The sequence below is a fragment of the Littorina saxatilis genome, unplaced genomic scaffold (genome assembly GCF_037325665.1).
Source record: "Littorina saxatilis isolate snail1 unplaced genomic scaffold, US_GU_Lsax_2.0 scaffold_707, whole genome shotgun sequence".
Lineage (NCBI taxonomy): Eukaryota > Metazoa > Mollusca > Gastropoda > Littorinimorpha > Littorinidae > Littorina > Littorina saxatilis.
Genome location: NW_027126751.1, coordinates 38,464 through 57,862, shown reverse-complemented (window position 1 = coordinate 57,862; position 19,399 = coordinate 38,464). Strand labels below are relative to the sequence as shown.

Genomic DNA, 19,399 nt, shown 5'->3' with positions numbered 1-19,399 from the left:
ATTGTTCAATGTAAGTACAGTGGCTGATTTATATCAAGAAGAAACACACACACACACATGCACACACACACTCTCTCTCTCTCTCTCTCTCTCTCTCTCTCTCTCTCTCTCTCTCTCTCTCTCTCTCTCTCTCTCTCTCTCTCTCTCTCTCTCTCTCTCTCTCTCTCTCGCTCGCACACCAGGCCACATTTTATGACTAAGACAATAATGTGAAAACAAAAATATATATACTCAGAAAGCTTTATTTAAATTACAAATTCATTGTCATTTTACAGGCACTTTTAACATTTATTGCATACAGCCAGATTCCATTTCAGAGTTCATTTCAGCTGTATGGTATCTGGTTGAACAACTGGGTCAAAATTTAAAGCCATAAGTTTAAAGCACAAACACTTGATGAAATGTACTCACATTTCGTCCACTTCGTTTCAAATAACGGAAGGGACAATGTTGTGAAGTAACCTGGTAACTGGTCAAATGTGACCCTCCACCACGAAATGAGTGGCATGTCACCTCGCGCGGTTCTGCGCTAGGCTTAATATAAGTCCAGGGAGTGTCTGGTAACAGTGTGAGGGTCACCTTAGTCACAGGCTTATAACTCAAACAGTTTTCGCTCTTTTCTAAAACGGTTTTCACCACTGGATAGAGCATAAAAAAACTCTTTAGGAAAATGTAAAAATATGAAAATCATGCAAAGGTGACATGCGACTCATTCCGTGGTGGATGGTCACACATGTTTTATGCGCTGTGGAAGCACTAAGAAACAAAGGGAAGTAAGCGCTCGCAATGCTAACAACATTGTGCAACAAGAGTTAGTGAGAGTTGTGCACCGTGGAAGAGTTGTATCCCTTGAAGTTGAGACAAGTTGCACACAGGCAGATGGCAGTGTCCGCTTGCTATGAATCGAAAACATACACATGACATGGGAACTCTTTGCATTGTGTTACGTACATCATGATACTTTGCAACTAAAGGAAAAGGTACATGGACGAGGTCTAGTTGGGGATATGATTATGCCGCCAGTCTGGTAGATTGGAAAGCTAGTGTGTGTGTGTGCAGTGTGTGGTGTGTGTGTGCAGTGTGTGTGTGTGTGTGTTTGCAGTGTGTGTGTGTGTGTGTGTGTGCAGTGTGTGTGTGTGTGCAGTGTGTGTGTGTGTGTGTGTGTGTTTCAGTCTGTCTGTCTGCCTGTGTAACTCTACGTGTGTGTTCGTGTTGGTGTGTGCGTGCATCAGTGCGTGTGTATGCGCCTGTGTCCATTTCCGTGTTTGTCTGTGTGTGTACGGAGAGAGAGAGAGAGCTGTGTGTGTCACAGTGTGTGTGTGTGTCACGTGTGGTGTCACAGTGTGTGTGTGTACATGTGTGTGTGTCCTTGTGTTAGTGTGTCACAGTGTGTGCCTGCATTTCTATGTGTGTGTTCTCTCCGCTATCCACAGCCTGTTCGTGTGAATTAGTTTCCGCCGCCTATCTGATTTTCTTTGTTTTATGCGTTATCGTTCTTTCCAAGCTTTCATGTATGCATGCATATGACATTTAAAAAACAAACACACTACTGGGTGATGTAGAAAAATGTCTACAACAACAAAACATGCATGTGTATTTGTTCAGAGTGCTCTTGTTAGGAATTGCTGTCAACTCTTTGGGTTGTTGTGAGTCATATCACGTTATCTGTTCATTTCAAAGAGAACAACTAGACTGAGATGTGCATTGAATGTCAGCAACTTGGGAATATTTTCGCGATGTCCAGAGTGTAACACGACAGTTTGAGGCTTTTTTGTGGTCACTTCAAGGTCAGGGTGCAAGGGTCACTGTGTCTTCCGTTTGTCCCCTCAGGAAGCTCTCTGTAAAAGGCAAACACATACGGATAAGTATGCGTATAAGCGCATACATGCACTCGCACACATACACACACACGCACGCCCATCATTACACACACATACACACACTGACACACGCACTGGCACTGACACAAAAATGCATTCACTCGAGTCACGCACACGCACGCACCCACCCCCCTCCCCACACACACAGACATTAACTAATTAACACTCACAAAAATTCACAATTTGACTTGACTAGTTCCTCGCCATGAATGTATCTACTTTTTACATTATTTACACTAAACGCAAGTGTATTCACTCTTTCACAACCTATACAAATTCAACTGACAAGAGTTATTTCCGAACATCGTCTATTGCGGATCTGTATGATATTGATTGATATTCACAACCCATACACATTCAACAGAGTTAACAACCCATACAAATTCAAGAGTTATTTCCAAACATCGTCTATTGCGGATCTGTATGATATTGATTGATATTCACAACCCATACACATTCAACAGAGTTAACAACCCATACAAATTCAAGAGTTATTTCCAAACATCGTCTACTGCGGGTCTGTCGGATTTTATGCGCAATATAATATACTGTGCATACTTTCCATAGAACAGCTCTGACATCTGCAGTCGCTGAGGAGAGTAAAGAATCCGCGACGTGCATCACCAAAGGGACATTTGAGCGGCACGATGCGTATCCCTGATACAACACCCATACAGCACTGGCATGTCTGGTTCAGATGATTTGCCTAAAGAAGAAAAAAACGGTGAAAAACAAGTACAAAATTCATCTCACGACATAATGTCCTACTTTGTTTGCTTGGTATCTTCTTCTTGGCGTTCGCTTGCGCTACACTTTTAAGTCCGGTGAAACACGAAATTTTTACTCCACGAAAAATTTACTCCGGAGTAAAAATTTCGTACGAAATTCTTACTCCGAGTACACCTTTCGTACGAGAAAAGAACTCCCCAAGGCACGAACAAATAACTCCCTCTACGAAATGTTTACTCCCCATTTTGTTTACTTCCAGTAAAAATCTCGTACGCGAAAAATGATGGGATGCGGGCGAAGGGATAATGCCAATAGGCTATGTGATCTCGCGCAAACGAATGTCGCGCTACCCTCCCTCCACCCCTTCCACCACCAAGACTAACAGGGGACAAGGGAGTAAACATTTCGTACACCTGGCATGGGAAGTTAAATTGCTCGTGTAAGGGTGAAGTAATTTATTCGTTATTGATTCGTCAGGGAAGTAACATTTTTGTACGAAATGTTTACTCGGAACTCACCTGTCGTGGTGAGTAATTTTCTCGTGTAATGGGGGAGTACTTTTTTCGTAAAGGGAGTAACATTTTCGTACGAAATTTTTACTCCGGAGTAAAAATCTCGCGGGACTCATTTTCTCGTGTTACACCGGCTCGGGAGATGAAAGTCGTCGTCTACTCCAGCTCCAGTCGACTGCCACAAAGCTTGGTTTGCATTGGAGTGGAATGAGAATTGATAGGCAGAAGACCTCCTACATGTCAAAACTATCGGACAGTCGACCAGCCAGGGGTGAGACCAATGCGTCAAACAACTTGTTTTTATATCAAATAACCAAAGGGAAGTAATCGCTCTTAATGCATACGACATGTGTAATAGAGTAAGCGAGAGTTATGCGTCAGTGACCGAAGACCAAGGCCTGCAAATAACACTGAGGCAGTCATAATCCTGATGCTAAAGGCTTGGCCGAACGTATGTTTAATAGCTATCATGCTTTACTTTAGGCGATTGCTGCACACTTTTCACTGGCAGTGAATATATAACAGTCCATTCCTTTAGTTGTTTGTAAAGTGGTATTTGCGTTGAAAGGTTCCCTTTAAAGTGAGGACACTGACCTCCCATGAAAGGACATACTTTGTCAGTTGTGCTTTTGTCCCATTATTTCCACCAAACTATACCCTGTCGTGACAGCAGGGACACTTGGTTGGCGCGGTGGCCTAGTGGATAAGACCGCCATCGGCCTCCTATTCGGAAGGTCGTGAGTACACGCAAGCACAAGACCAAATGCGCACGGAAAAGATCCTGTAATCCATGTCAGAGTTCGGTGGATTATAGAAACACGAAACTACCCAGCATGCTTCATCCGAAAGCGGCATATGGCTACCTAAATGGCGGGGTAAAAACGGTCATACACGGAAAAATCCACTCGTGCAAAAACACGAGTGTACGTGAGAGTTTCAGCCCACGAACGCAGAGGAAAAAGAAAAAGAAGTGAGGGGCTCCGCTCACATATGTAACTTCAGCAGGACCGACGACGCACTGCAGCTTATCCCAGCCCGCTACACGTTGCATGAAAGGAAAACAGGCCAAGTACTCGTCATAATCCCTATCGCGGCATCGTCTGTGCCGCTGAAACTGCGCAGGAATATTCTGCCCATTACCTGCATATCCGTGTCATCAGTGGTCAGCATTGTAGGTATGAAGTAGGAGCGGCCACATGACCCCATGCAGTAGTTGATCTCCACGGGGTCCGTGGTCTGACAGCCGTACGTGTTGTCCACCAGGATCTGGCGACGGATGTGTAGTGCGCACCGCGGCTCGAACGGTAGGCTCTCCCCTGCAAGAATTCAAAAACTCATTCAGGGGTACTCAAAAACGCTACCAAGTGTGCTCAAACACGCTTTCAAAGATGCTCAAAAACGCTCTGTTTATTCTTTAAGCGTAGTGGATTTGTCCCTCTCTAAAGCGAGGGCCAGATGTGCACAAAAAGAAAACTAATCAGTAATGCTGATTCTATTACCCTCGTTAAATAAAGAATTGTCATTGAAATGTTAAGGGTTCCCCTAAAACGCTCAGTTTCGATGTCGCCGCTGTCAATATGTTAGTGTGTATGGGCGCATCATTACCGTTTTTTCTCTTCTGAACAGTGTCCATGCATGCTGCCCTGTACTATAATTATTCTGTGCAACTTTGTGCAGACTCTCCTTGGTGGCCAAACACCCCCGTGTGCACGCATGCGCACGATAAAGAACCCAAGTTCACAGCGAAAGTCTCAGGGCTTGGACACACGAAAATACGCATGCAGAAAAAAGAAGACACAAAAATTGGGTAGCGCCGTATACTGTATGGCAGCTAGGGGCGGGGATGTAGCTCAGTCGGTAGCGCGCTGGATTTGTATCCAGTTGGCCGCTGTCAGCATGAGTTCGTCCCCACGTTCGGCGAGAGATTTATTTCTCAGAGTCAACTTTGTGTGCAGACTCTCCTCGGTGTCCGAACACCCCCGTGTGTACACGCAAGCACAAGACCAAGTGCGCACGAAAAAGATCCTGTAATCCATGTCAGAGTTCGGTGGGTTATAGAAACACGAAAATACCCAGCATGCTTCCTCCGAAAACGGCGTATGGCGTGGTAAAAAACGGTCATACATGCACACAAAAAACCACGAGTGTACGTGGGAGTTTCAGCCCACGAACGCAGAAGAAGAAGAGTATGTCAGCTCGCTTTCCCCAGTGAAAAAGCAGCCCGAATTTCAATGAGGGTAACCCCACAGGACGATATAAAATCGTATCCTTCTTATCTTATCCTTATCCTAACATGTCACTAACCTTCCTCTATGACGGTGAGTGTGGCGGAGAGTCGCAGGTTGGACAGGTCGTTGCCGATGTAACAGGTGTACTCGCCGGCATCAGCCTTGCTGACGTTGTGCACCACCAGCACCTCGGCCAGCGTGTTGTTCTCCATCTGTTAACATAGCAACATTATGAAGATACCTTGCAACACTTTGTGTGGGACTGTATTAAAGTACAACACTTTTGGAATGATCTTATATATATTCAGGCTGCGGACAGGCCACAACCGAATGAACCACCACCTTTTCACCAAGTTCAGAATTGGCCAGTCGGACCAGTGCCCTTGTCAAACAGGCAGCATGACAACGGAACACCTGCTGCAGACTTGCCCACTACACGATGGCCTCAGGAGCCAGATCTGGGCGGAGGCGACCACGGTGCAAGGGAAGCTCTATGGCAGTCTGGACGACCTACAGCGCACGGCAACATTTGCGCGGAGAACCGGCGTTTCCATCTGAGTGATCGACAAGAAGAAGAAGAATGATCTTTTGCAATGGTTGAAGCAACATTTTTTTTACATTGTGCACAAATTGTGTTTTCAAAGATATGGATTTGGATATGCACAGTATGTATAAACCGATACAGTCTTTGATTTGATTTTTTTTTCAAAAATGTTTTGTCCAGGCAACTTTACATTTTGTCATACAATGCACAGAAGTTACATATTTGTGACCCTCCACCACGAAATGAGTCGCATGTCACCTCGCGCGGTTCTGCGCTAGGCTTAATATAAGTCCGGGGAGTGTCTGGTAACAGTGTGAGGGTCACCTTAGTCACAGGCTTATAACTCAAACAGTTTTCGCTCTTTTCTAAAACGGTTTTCACCACTGGATAGAGCATAAAAAACTCTTTAGGAAAATGTAAAATTATGAAAATCATGCAAAGGTGACATGCGACTCATTCCGTGGTGGAGGGTCACATTTGCAAAATTGATATGACGGACAAAGACATATTCAATACAACAGGCAAGCAGTAATGACAAATACTGTTCCACAAGGGTGAAGTATGAAGCCCACTTCAGCACACATTTTCCATCATTCATTTCTGTAAAGTGGATGTTTTATCAATCTTGTATGTGAGGCCAGTTCCCTTAAGAACATGTTCAATGTTGGCTTTACTTTATTTATTCTACATTTGTATAAAAAAAAAAGTTCTGCAACAAAATACAATCAAAACCTTCATCAGTTTTTGTTATGCTTTTTTGTCCAAAAATATAAGTGTGGGGCTCAAGCCTGCTGCAGTTCAAACAATTATCTTTCATTTCCCAATTACGCGAAATCGGCAGCGTTTTGCCGAAAATGCGTAAAGGCGTCTAAAATTTGACCATTTTGCAAAAGCGTCAGCCAGTCAGTTACTTTCTGTTTCACCAGAACATTGCATTAACATTGCTTTACCTCCCTACTTTGGTTTGAATGGTCTCAGTGTGTTGGTCTGTGTCGAGCATAACTCCGGAAATGCACGAAAACTACTCGTTTTGACATACCTTATCGATTATTGTGATATGTATCCATTCGTGTATCTAGCTGTCGAAGTATGATGATATCCCAGGTATTTGAGACCTTTAAACCCCAAAAGAGGCTGCCGATTTCGCAAAATGGGCACATTTTAGAAGACTTTACGCGTTTTCGGCAAAACGCTGCCGATTTCGCGTAATGGGCAGCGTTTTGCCGATTACGCAAAATGGGCAAAAATGTTGCAGATTTCCCGAATTGGGCAATTCCGTGAATTCGGCACGACATATGCATTCCGTCAAACTAGGGAGGGCGCTGGGAAGCGCTGATTCTGCTACAGTGGAAGCCCCATTTGAGATTTCCTCCCTTTAAAAACCTTAGTTTTGTGGATGTCCTATTCATACCCTCTGTAAATGTACCCCCATTTTCAGACTCCCTCCTTTTTACATGTAGTCAAGTTTTGACTAAATGTTTTAACATCGAGGGGGAATCGAGACGAGGGTAGTGGTGTATGTGTGTGTGTGTGCGTGTGTGTGTCTGTGTGTCTGTGTCTGTGTGTCTGTGTGTAGAGCGATTCAGACTAAACTACTTGACCGATCTTTATGAAATTTGACATGAGAGTTCATGGGAATGATATCCCCGGACTTTATTTTTTATTTTTTCGATAAATACCTTTGATGAAGTCATATCCGGCTTTTTGTAAAAGTTGAGGCGGCACTGTCAAAACCCTCATTTTTTAATCAAATTGATTGAAATTTTGGCAAAGCAATCATCGACGAAGGCCGGACTTTGGTATTGCATTTCAGCTTGGTGGCTCAAAAAATAATTGATGAATTTGGTCATTAAAAATCGGAAGCTTGTCATTAAATTATTTTTTTTATACGATCCAAAAAACAATGTCTTCTTATTCTTCGTCATTTTCTGATTCCAAAAACATATATACATATGTTATATTTGGATTACAAACAAGCTCTAAAAATTCTTCTTCTTCTTCTTCTTCTTCTGCGTTCGTGGGCTGAAACTCCCACGTACACTCGTGTTTTTTGCACGAGTGGAATTTTACGTGTATGACCGTTTTTACCCCGCCATTAGATTATTATTAAAATTAAAATTAATTGTCCGAAATTTGATTTAGAAACAGAAAATTCCATCTTATTCCTTGTCAGTCCCTGATTCCAAAAACATATAGATATGATATGTTTGGATTAAAAACAAACTCAGTACGCTAAAAAGAATAGAGATACAGAAAAGCGTGTTATCCTGCTCAGCGCGACCATTACCGCACTATTCTGGCTTGTCGATTTCACTGCCTTTGCCACGAGCGGTGGACTGACGAAACTACGAGTATGCGGTCTTGGTGAAAAAATGCAGTGCGTTCAGTTTCATTCTGTGAGTTCGACAGCTTGACTAAATGTTGTTATTTCGCCTTACGCGACTTGTTAAAACCTGATTTTCTCAGATATTTGGAGGTGATACAAGGAGGGAGATACACGCTGCCACGCTGCCTTTGGCGAAAATTTGTTCTTCTGTAACAAAAGCCATGCACAGTCCTGCTTTACGGGACTTATTATGTAGTACATCGCCTACCTGTACGATTTGCACCACGAGCTTGTCGGCCGTTTTCTTGGACCAGTGAACAAGGGGCGCGGGCCAGGTGTTGGAACGACACATGAACACCACGGTGTCTCCCACGTGCGCCGTTTGGTTCTGGGGCCTCTCCACGATGTTGATCTCCGAGATCGGCTGATTCTCTGCACATTCAAAACCACATCAGCTTTCATTTTAAATTAAAACATACCCAAGAATGGTAGATTATTAGAACGTTTGATTATTGACAAAACAAAACGTTATTTATCTAAAAGCTGGGATGATTGCTCTACAACAAACAGAGCCATGCCTGATTACAGAATACAGTATTTATTGAGCCAAGTGACATTAAAAAACATTTAAAGCACAAGGAATTTCGCGTAGTGTTGGTAAAAATCACGCACACACACGTACACACACCCACACACACACTGACACACACACACGCCCACACATACACTGACATACACACCAACACACACACGCCCACACTACAGCAGTCACGATCACACCATCACACGCAGGGCAGACATGAGGTAAAACAAATGACAATCATCTATTAAAAGAACATGTACAAAGAGTGGTCTAAGATGCTGGTGGAAGGGTCTACACAGAATACAATTTTATAATCTAATGCATAGTTAGAACTAGCCCATCCCCTCCACCCACCCACTCATGAATAACTAAAATAATGCAGCTAAAGAAAATGTTGAACATTTGGAAATCAGGAATCACACATCAAAGTCCCACTCAACCCCCCCCCCTCCCCACCACCACCACCACCACTACCTAACACTGAGTCACAGGATGTGGTGAGCTCACCGCCACACAATATGGCAAGCAAAAGAAATGTCCCACAGTTTGCTGCCTCCTCCCCCCCCCCCCCCCCCCGTCCCCCCTGCTCGTGCTCACTGCCAAGACATGAATAACGACCACTATTTTTGTGAGGCTTTTATGCATGTGCGGCCTAACTAAATGTTGGATCACAAACACGTAAAGTACAGTTTACTGTTGATTTCATTCGAGCTCCCTAGCCACACACACATACACACACACGCACGTACGCACGCACGCACACACACACACACACACACACACACACACACACGCACGCACGCGCAGACACACACACACACACACTCACCCCACCCCCCTCACACACTCACACTCACCCCCCCCCTCCTACACACACACCGTGACACACACTACTAACCTAAAACACGGAGTGTGAATGTCCACTCCAGCTGACCAACGGAGTTCTCAATGAGACAGGTGTAGTTACCGTTGTCTCCAGGTGTAACTTTGTCCACCTGCAGTTTCCACTTGCTTTTGTTGTACTGAAGAGTTAAATAAATACACATAAAGCTTTGATCTTCGACACGATCAGGAGTACAGACAACAAGGCAGATGACTGCATTAATTCGTTTATAGCTTGTTGTTGATCCTAAACATGCTTATTATATATTGTATGTATCCATACATTGTTGAATAAAGCCCTGTTTTAATCAATTCGCGGGTTGGCCACCGAAGTCATACATTTTGATGTGGCCTTGACTACAAAACACGATTTTTTTTACAATAATTATATGCATGTATAGAAAAGTCCAGAATGAACACATGTGGTCATTTCTGTTTGCAAAAGTTGATTAATATAATCTACTTGACTTTTCTTCCATGCATCAAACATTGAACGGAAAGGTATGGTAACCTGAGGCTTCTAGTTCTGAAACGTTTAGAAATCTTTAAGGACGTTGACCTTTACTTGGCAGATACATTCTAAATTGTTTTCAAGTGGATGAAACAAGGTTTAAATATGGTGTTTTTTTTCTTATTAAAAATACTAAATCTTTCTTGAATAGAGTCGACAAAGTAGAGGACACCTGCTTTATCTTAATGACTTTATCGGTGAGTAAGATAATTATAGGAGCCCTTTTACTCTTTTACATTTGACAAACTCTCGCTTACTCTATTACACATGTCGTATGCATTAAGAGCGATTACTTCCCTTTGGTTATTTGATATCTTAACATCGCTCTGCCTCATTCCGTTTGAAATTCTAAAAGATGTTGATCAGAATTAGGACACACACTCACTTTTTTATTTTTCTTCACTCTGATTGGTTCTCCGTCCTTAATCCATTTGACCTTGGGCCGAGGTCTTCCACTGGCCTTGCACTTGAACACGGCCTCGGACCCTTCGCGTTGAATAAGCAGCGTGTCCTTGGGAGCTTGTTTCCTCCATTTAGGAGACTGCTGAGACACTAAGTGATCGTAGCACGAACATTAAAGACATCTTCTGGGCATTACAGCCCAAAGAATGACAAGAAAATAAGGGGGAAACGAATAACAAAGAGAAAGAAAAAAGTGAGAAACAAACGCACTAGTTTGACCCGAACTCTTTTACAAGAGTACACACGTGTGGTTCGAACTATATTGTTATTTAATGAGTGGTCTATTTTACGTGTGTAGGATAAATATAATTTTCCTTAATACGTGAAGGAAACCACCCATGTGATAAATAAACCATCTCTTCACATGTGTGTATATCATGTAAATTAGGTCGGCAGTCAAACTGGCAGGGACCCAATGTTCCACTGCTCGTGATGACAAAGTCACCAAGACAAACTTCATTCTCGAAACACTTTTTGCGTTTCTGGTTTCCTCTGGAAGAATTTTTCAAACAGGTTAAGACGTGACGCTATGAATTCTATCGTGGAGTCATTTTGCTTTTGACCTCAGAGCTTTCACGAGGCTTTGGAAGTGCTTTATTCGCTTGCATTTCAATATTTTTAAAAACCCACTTGTGTATAGCTGGTATCACACAGCAAGTGATGTAGTAAGCTATTCTCTATATTCAAATATGTATAATGTAGAATGAATAATATATATTTTGCGGGCTTGTTGCCTCCGATTATTACAAACAAAACTAACTAACTAACTAATCAATTAACTAACTAACTAACTTAGGGTCAACCCTAACTCACTAACTAACTACCTACCTAACTAACTAACTAACGAACTAACTAACTAACTAACTAACTAACTAATAAACAAAATTATTTACTAACTAAATTAAATGATTTACAACAAAATGTACGAAAGTCGACAAAAGACAGTCCTACCTACTTTTGGCTTCCGTTCAACCCGGACAATGTCGTCTGGTCCTTCGTCAAGAGTCCTAGAAGTACTCTCCCCTAGCCTCAGGGCCTCTTTTCTCTCGCATTTTTTCTGGTTCTTTCGTTTGCGGCATTTTTTGCGGGGTTCCACTGGAATGGCGAATAGCAGCAAGCAGAGCAGCAAAGGCAGGGTACGGGTCGGAAGTCTCATAATGCTGGCGAGAGTTTTTGAGCGCTCAGTTATCTCGTCATTAGTGTCAAATTTGGGGGTTTCCGCTCAGGAGATTTCAGGGAAGCTCGATTCTGGAAAGAAAACAAGCAAGAACAGTTTTTCAGGGGAGCTTGATTCTGGAAGAAAACAAACAAGAACAGTGCATGAATGTCTTTGTGTGTTTTGTTTGTTTTCTTCATGTTTCTCTGACGTAGATGTAGGAGAAAGGCTAGAGTTGGGTGGGTGTTTTTTTTTTTTTTTTTTTTTTTTGGGGGGGGGGGGATAAGGATTATGGGAAGGGGGAGGGGGAGAAGACAAAATAAAGGATGATGGCAATGGAGAGAGAGGAATGAGACGAAAAACCGAGGTCCCTTCGTTGTACACTACATTGGGGTGTGCACGTTAAAGATCCCACGATTGACAAAAGGGTCTTTCTGGGCAATATTGTATAGGCATAGATAAAAATGTCCACCAAAATACCCGTGTGACTTGGAATAATAGGCCGTGAAAAGTAGGATATGCGCCGAAATGGCTGCGATCTGCTGGCCGATGTGAATGCGTGATGTATTGTGTAAAAAAAAATCCGTCTCACACGGCATAAATAAATCCCTGCGCCTTGAATATGTGCGCGATATAAATTGCATAAAAACAAAATTAAAAAATAAAATCCCTGCGCTTACAACTGTACCCACGGAATACGCGCGATATAAGCCTCATATTGATTGATTGATTGATATACTCTATTTCATAATAACAATAATCGTTTTGAGCCTTCTGCTGAAAGGCTGTGTAAAACGAGTTACGCTAAAATTCCATGACGACGTCAGAATATCATTCGACACGGCTCTTTGTTTTGTTGTATTAACATCTCTTTGTTGTCTTGCTTAACACGAATACACACCCTTGACCACCCAACCCCCCTCCCTCGCACCCAACCTACCTTAACCCCCCCTCATAAGCTACATGCATAAGTAGGTTTGCGTCTGTTCGTCATGCAGGAAAGGATACCGGCACGGTTGGCCTAGTGGTAAGGCGTCCGCCCCGTGATCGGGAGGTCGTGGGTTCGAACCCCGGCCGGGTCATACCTAAGACTTTAAAATTGGCAATCTAGTGGCTGCTCCGCCTGGCGTCTGGCATTATGTGGGTAGTGCTAGGACTGGTTGGTCCGGTGTCAGAATAATGTGACTAGGTGAGACATGAAGCCTGTGCTGCGACTTCTGTCTTGTGTGTGGCGCGCGTTATATGTCAAAGCAGCACCGCCCTGATATGGCCCTTCGTGGTCGGCTGGGCGTTAAGCAAACAAACAAACAAACAAGCAGTAAAGGATTTATTCGATGAACTATAAGAATTCATATTTAAAGAAAAATACAATGAACATGTATAGTTTCAAGTGCTTTTAGAGATCATGACCTTGATTACAGGGCGCCCCAAAAGCAGAAGCTCGTGAGTTCGAATCCTGGTCGCGCCTGGTGGGTTAAGGGTGGAGATTTTCCTATCTCCCAGGTCAACTTATTATGTGCAGATGTACTAGTGCCTTAATTTTTCCCCTCCTAATACGCACGGAAAAGATTCTGTTGTCCATGTTAGAGTTTGGTGGGTTATAGAACCACGAAAATACCCCGCATGCTTCCCATGAAAGCGGCGTATGGCTGCTTGAATGGCGGGGTGAAAACGGTCATACACGTAAAAACCCACTCATGCGAAAACATGAGTGAACGTGGGAGTTTCAGCCCATTCACAGAGAAGAAGAAGAAGACGTAGAAAAACACGAACAACAAGAACAACAAGAACAACAAGAACCACAAGAACCACAAGAACAAGAACAAGAAGAAGAAGAAGAAGAAGAAGAAGAAGAGGGACGGGGTACGACAACCAACACAAAACAATAGCACCCTTGTATTGGCAGAGAACTCATAACCACAAAGAGTATCAGCGGGACAACACACGTTTCGCAACTCTCTGACCTGTTGCCACAATTACCTCATTGTTCGCGGAGCTTACAAAACACACTGGAGTAGAACACTAACAAGTCGCGTAAGGCGAAAATACAACATTTAGTCAAGCTGTCGAACTCACAGAAGGAAAACTGAACGCAATGCAATTTTTCAGCAAAACCGTATAGTCGTAGCATCGTCAGTCCACCGCTCGTGGCAAAGGCAGTGGAATTGACAAGAAGTGCCGGGTAGTAGTTGCGCTGAGCAGGATCGCACGCTTTTCTGTACCTCTCTTCGTTTTAACTTTCTGAGCGTGTTTTTAATCCAAACATATCATATCTATATGTTTTTGGAATCAGGAACTGACAAGGAATAAGATGAAAGTGTTTTTAAATTGATTTCAAAAAACAATTTTGATAATAATTTTTATATATTTAATTTTCAGAGCTTGTTGTTAATCCAAATATAACATATTTATATGTTTTGGGAATCAGCAAATGATGGAAAATAAGATAAACGTAAATTTGGATCGTTTTATAAAAAAAATATTTTTTTTACAATTGTCAGATTTTTAATGACCAAAGTCATTAATTAATTTTTAAGCCACCAAGCTGAAATGCAATACCGAAGTCCGGGCTTTGTCGAAGATTTACTTGACCAAAATTTCAACCAATTTGGTTGAAAAATGAGGGCGTGACAGTGCCGCCTCAACTTTCACGAAAAGCCGGATATGACGTCATCAAAGACATTTATCAAAAAAATGAAAAAAACGTGTGAGGATATCATACCCAAGAACTCTCATGTCAAATTTCATAAAGATCGGTCCAGTAGTTTAGTCTGAATCGCTCTACACACACAGAGAGACACACAGACACACAGACACACATACACCACGACCCTCGTCTCGATTCCCCCTCTACGTTAAAACATTTAGTCAAAACTTGACTAAATGTAAAAACAAGAACAAGAAGAACAGTAACAAGAACAAGAACTACAACAAGAACAACAACAAGCAGAACGAGAACAAGAACTAGTAGAAGAAAAAGAAGAAGAAAAAGAACAAAAACAAGAAGAACAAGAACAAGAAGGAATTGTAGAACAAGAACAACAAGAACAATAACAAGGACAAGAAGAACAAGTCGCGTAAGGCGAAAATACAATATTTAGTCAAGTAGCTGTCGAACTCACAGAATGAAACTGAACGCAATGCAACGCAGCAAGACCGTATACTCGTGGTCCACCGCTCACGGCATAGGCAGTGAAATTGACAAGAAGAGCGGGGTAGTGGTTACGCTATGCTGCATAGCACGCTTTTCTGTACCTCTCTTCGTTTTAACTTTCTGAGCGTGTTTTTAATCCAAACATATCATATCTATATGTTTTTGGAATGAGGAACCGACAAGGAATAAGATGAAAGTGTTTTTAAAACGATTTCGAAAAAAAAAATTTGATAATAATTTTTATATATTTAATTTTCAGAGCTTGTTTTTAATCCGAATATAACATATTTATATGTTTTTGGAATCAGCAAATGATGGAGAATAAGATAAACGTAAATTTGGATCGTTTTATAAATTTTTATTTTTTTTTACAATTTTCAGATTTTTAATGACCAAAGTCATTAATTAATTTTTAAGCCACCAAGCTGAAATGCAATACCGAACCCCGGGCTTCGTCGAAGATTACTTGACCAAAATTTCAACCAATTTGGTTGAAAAATGAGGGCGTGACAGTGCCGCCTCAACTTTCACGAAAAGCCGGATATGACGTCATCAAAGACATTTATCAAAAAAATGAAAAAAACGTTCGGGGATTTCATACCCAGGAACTCTCATGTCAAATTTCATAAAGATCGGTCCAGTAGTTTAGTCTGAATCGCTCTACACACACACACAGACAGACAGACGCACATACACCATACCCTCGTTTCGATTCCCCCTCGATGTTAAAATATTTAGTCAAAACTTGACTAAATATAAAAACAAGAACAAGAAGTAGAAGAACACGAACAAGAACAAGAACAACAAGAGCAAGATCTAGCAGAAGAACTAGCAGAAGAACAAGAACAATAAGAAGAATTAGAGGGTTCTAAAGTATACAACACAGAACACTGACAAGGTATTTGTTTTGGCACGTGCGCTGTGCAAATAGGCGGAAACTGGCTGTCAATAACCATGCAGCAACATGTGTGGAGGCGATTACCTTCCCCCCTTTCTCTCTCGCTGCGTAGGTATTTAAAAACGACTTATGTGCTACCCGGAATGCGGGAATAACAGTGGAGGGATTGTTTCGCCTTAGCGGGAGGAAAATGATGGAGAATGGGGAGTGTGGGGAGGGGGGGTGGTGGTGGTGTCAGTGTGGGTAGAACGTGAAATTGAAGAGTGAATAAAGAATAGAAACTCGAGATTGCAGGAGAGAAGAACAAGAACAAGATTACAATGAAAATGTATACTCACCAGAAAAACGAACGATATTTATAACAATATACAATATTGTATTTCAATTGTTCGTGTTATGGTGAGTACATTTTCAATGTTATCTTGTTTTTGAATGAATGAAGGTAAGAGATGTGACTACAACAAAAACATAAGAGCAAGGACTGATGTTGCTATGATTTGTACATTGTATCATTTGGTAATTTTACCAAAATGGCCACGGATGTGTGAGCAATTTTTGGAAGTTTAAAGCACTCATTAACGCTAGCTTTCTCGCATGGGGAAAAAAAGTTTGGCAGGCCAAATTTTCGGCAAGTTGAAACAAGTCTCGTCGTATCGCCCGCGAGTGCCGACGCCAAACGACACCACTGCTTGAACAGATAAGCTTTTCTCGTTTGACCTCCATCCTCTTCATTTTGGACACATACACAAAATCAACAGTCTCAGATGTGTACTGTGCAGAGTGGGACATTTTTGGTGAATTGAATTTTGAAGGTGCACTCGTGTGAATCTGCGAAATAATCAAATCAAATCAAATCAAATCAAATCAAATCAAATCAAATCAAATCAAATCAAATCGATATCAAATCAAATCAATATCAAATCAAATCAAATCAAATCAAATCAAATCAAATCAAATCAAATTAATTCTCAGGAACTTCGGCAGTCAGGATGTTGATTTTTAGTAGGTTTCCGAGTGGAGGAATGTTGTTATCCCCCGTAAAAGCTTAAGCCTGCACGGCAGATCTGAGATCGTAGGTTCAAACCTATAGGCCGGGAAACCAATATGATGACACAGAGACAGTAACCATGTCCCATCCCCGTCGCACGTAAAAGAACTTGGTCTTTTTGCCAGAAGTACTACAGGTTGCTGATTACACCTGAACACGCACACACCTGAATATTACGACTGGTATGGTTGCTATCTTTGCATGGAAAGAAACGACCCAGTGTTCCCGGCAATGAGACGATAAATTAATGAAATATGATTGTAATGAAATAAACAATAAATATAAAATGAAATGTAACTATGAATATATAACAAATATAAAAAAATGTATTAAAAAAACGACACTTGGACAAGTCTCTTCTTTGTATCCCCGCGCGTTATCTACAAATTCAAGAGCAGCTGCTATATTATTTTACCTCAGGTCAAGATGGTTGTCCATGGATTTATTTTGCCGGATGGCAGGAGATTTTCTCGCTGATCACATCACGTTCATCACGTTTTTGTATAAACGCACACCGGTTTTTTTTCTGTTAATTATTTAAATGCATACAGTTTTGCAAGTCTTTTTGCAAGACCAAAGACTTCACGGAATCACTTCCCGACACAAACACACTGACTTCCGTTTCGCAAGAGGCCAATATCTTGACGTCGACTGATACAATGTTAAAATCACAAACACCACTTTATAACAGTATTACAGAAGAAAGCTGCTTGAAATATTGTCCGGTGGCAGGAACATAATTTGCACTTTTCAGAAATGTTGACTGAAAGCTGCACACGCCTAATGATGCAAACCTTTCACAAAAGTGTCGTACTTTCGAGTGCGAACTTGACAGTCTAACTCATAGTAGGAGTCTTTACGCTTACAATATAACTTCCCGCTTGCAAGAGTATTTGGGAAAGCCCACACTGGAAATACAGCAGGAATGTTTCAAGAAAAGCTCCCAGCTTCAGACTGACGTATTACAATGAACAGTTTAAAACTTTAAGTTGTTACGATACTTATTTCACACAGACACAGACAGTTTTAATACTGACACAACACCAAGACGGCCTCTTCAAGATGAAATGTCGTGCAACCGCCGCTCAGTGAAAAAACAACCAGCAAAACCTTCTCAAGACACATTCCAGACAGATTCTGGACAGGTGAAAGGTCGGTAACCGGAACAGCAAAGCACACCTTTCATTTTCACAAACAACGGTTTTCAGCGACACAAAGCAGAGGCTGATAACCTCGTCTGGCTTCTGAAGAAAACGCCAGAAAAGTTTCACCGAACTGGCTTCCAGATCCGCAGAAGGTCAGAATGCCGAACGTTTTTGGGAGCGAGCTATTCCAGTTGCAGACGCGGCTTTATCAGTTAGCAGTGTCGAAGTATGTATAGTCTATGCTCTACGTCAATCAGCCGTCTGTATCGGTTTCTTGCCCCCCCCCCCCCCCCCTCTCTCAACGCAGCACGAGCCCAGACTGTATACTTGAACTGCGCTTCTCTCGGTCTGTATCCTCTTGTACATTCTTCGCAGCACCAATAAGGTTTTAAGCACCATTACAGAGCAGCCGTAGCTGTGACATGCAGAGGGAAATTTCCAAACTGCGAAGGAAAATTTTCAAAATGTGAATGGAAATTTCCAAAATGTGATTTGAAATTTCTAATGTAAATCGAAATTACACAGCAGGGCTTTTCGTAGAGCTTAGTTTTTCTTAGTTACGAGATATCCAAATCTCGAATGGAAATGTCTAAGCTATTTGTCGAGTTGAGATTTTCTATCATAGACAAAACGAAACATCCACGAGTACATCGACCTTAAAATATCGTCTTTGCAGTGGACAGATATACAAATAATTATTATGTAAATGAAAGAACGTATCTGAGCAGGCATTGAATTCGACTTCACGGTGACGAGAGGTGGAAAGAATGACCTAATTATACTCCGTGTAGGATTTTAAAGGCATAGAAAGCTGATGAATATACACGCTAATTGCTTTACCCAGAGCTGGAGACAGACTAAATTAAGTTCCCTGCAAAATATTGTGGTCTAGGAGCCCTTAAATGTTGAGATATTTGAATTTTTATTTTGATCTAGATGGTCCTATTTATAGATTTGGCAACACATGTAACGTTGATGCAAGGGAGCTAACACCGCGGCTTTGTTGACATCCTCACTTTTTCAGAGGCTAGAACAAGCTGTAATGCATGTATTATGGTCCGCGCATGGTGACATATCGTCATTATATGGTCTTATGGTGCGTTTGACATCGATTGTGGGCAAACTACACTTTGTAAACACGGGAGTGCGTTAGTATGCCTTTAAGCGGTAATGCAAGACATCCGAATTGCAGCTTTTTGCATCTGTTCTCAATGTGTTGTCGTCGCATAGTTCTGGTGTAACAAACGCCAAACATTTCCCCGTATGAATGGTAACATTATTATATAAACGGTAAGTAAACAGAAGAAAAAAACACTTAATTTAGAAAAGCTAAGATGGAAA

General features: G+C 41.8%; 1 protein-coding gene across 3 annotated transcripts; it reads right to left on the bottom strand.

Moving 5' to 3' along the window:
- Positions 1-1,116: 1,116 nt before the first annotated feature.
- Positions 1,117-18,333, bottom strand: LOC138955251 (fibroblast growth factor receptor 4-like). 3 transcript variants are annotated; one of them, XM_070326891.1, is made up of 9 exons: positions 17,329-18,333; positions 11,609-11,905; positions 10,581-10,747; positions 9,701-9,824; positions 8,488-8,651; positions 5,426-5,561; positions 4,262-4,437; positions 2,439-2,586; positions 1,117-1,838 (listed from the first exon to the last, which is right to left on the bottom strand). In XM_070326891.1, the coding sequence occupies exons 2-9, from the start codon at positions 11,811-11,813 to the stop codon at positions 1,789-1,791; spliced, it is 1,170 nt and encodes a 389-aa protein (XP_070182992.1). In that variant the 5' UTR covers positions 11,814-11,905; positions 17,329-18,333; the 3' UTR covers positions 1,117-1,788. The 3 variants fall into 3 exon arrangements, with proteins under 3 accessions (XP_070182992.1, XP_070182993.1, XP_070182994.1); XM_070326892.1 differs by having other exon boundaries at positions 10,581-10,736; positions 11,613-11,905; XM_070326893.1 differs by lacking the exon at positions 17,329-18,333 and having other exon boundaries at positions 11,613-11,752.
- Positions 18,334-19,399: the final 1,066 nt, after the last annotated feature.

Bases quoted from the DNA above. Each gene is read 5' to 3' on its own strand.
- LOC138955251 (XM_070326891.1), bottom strand. From the start codon at position 11,813: ATGAGACTTCCGACCCGTACCCTGCCTTTGCTGCTCTGCTTGCTGCTA. The intron at 10,748-11,608 runs GTAGGACTGTCT...ACGATCACTTAG, and splicing joins TGAACGGAAGCCAAAAGTAG to TGTCTCAGCAGTCTCCTAAA. The intron at 2,587-4,261 runs GTAATGGGCAGA...TTTCTTCTTTAG, and splicing joins CTGATGACACGGATATGCAG to GCAAATCATCTGAACCAGAC.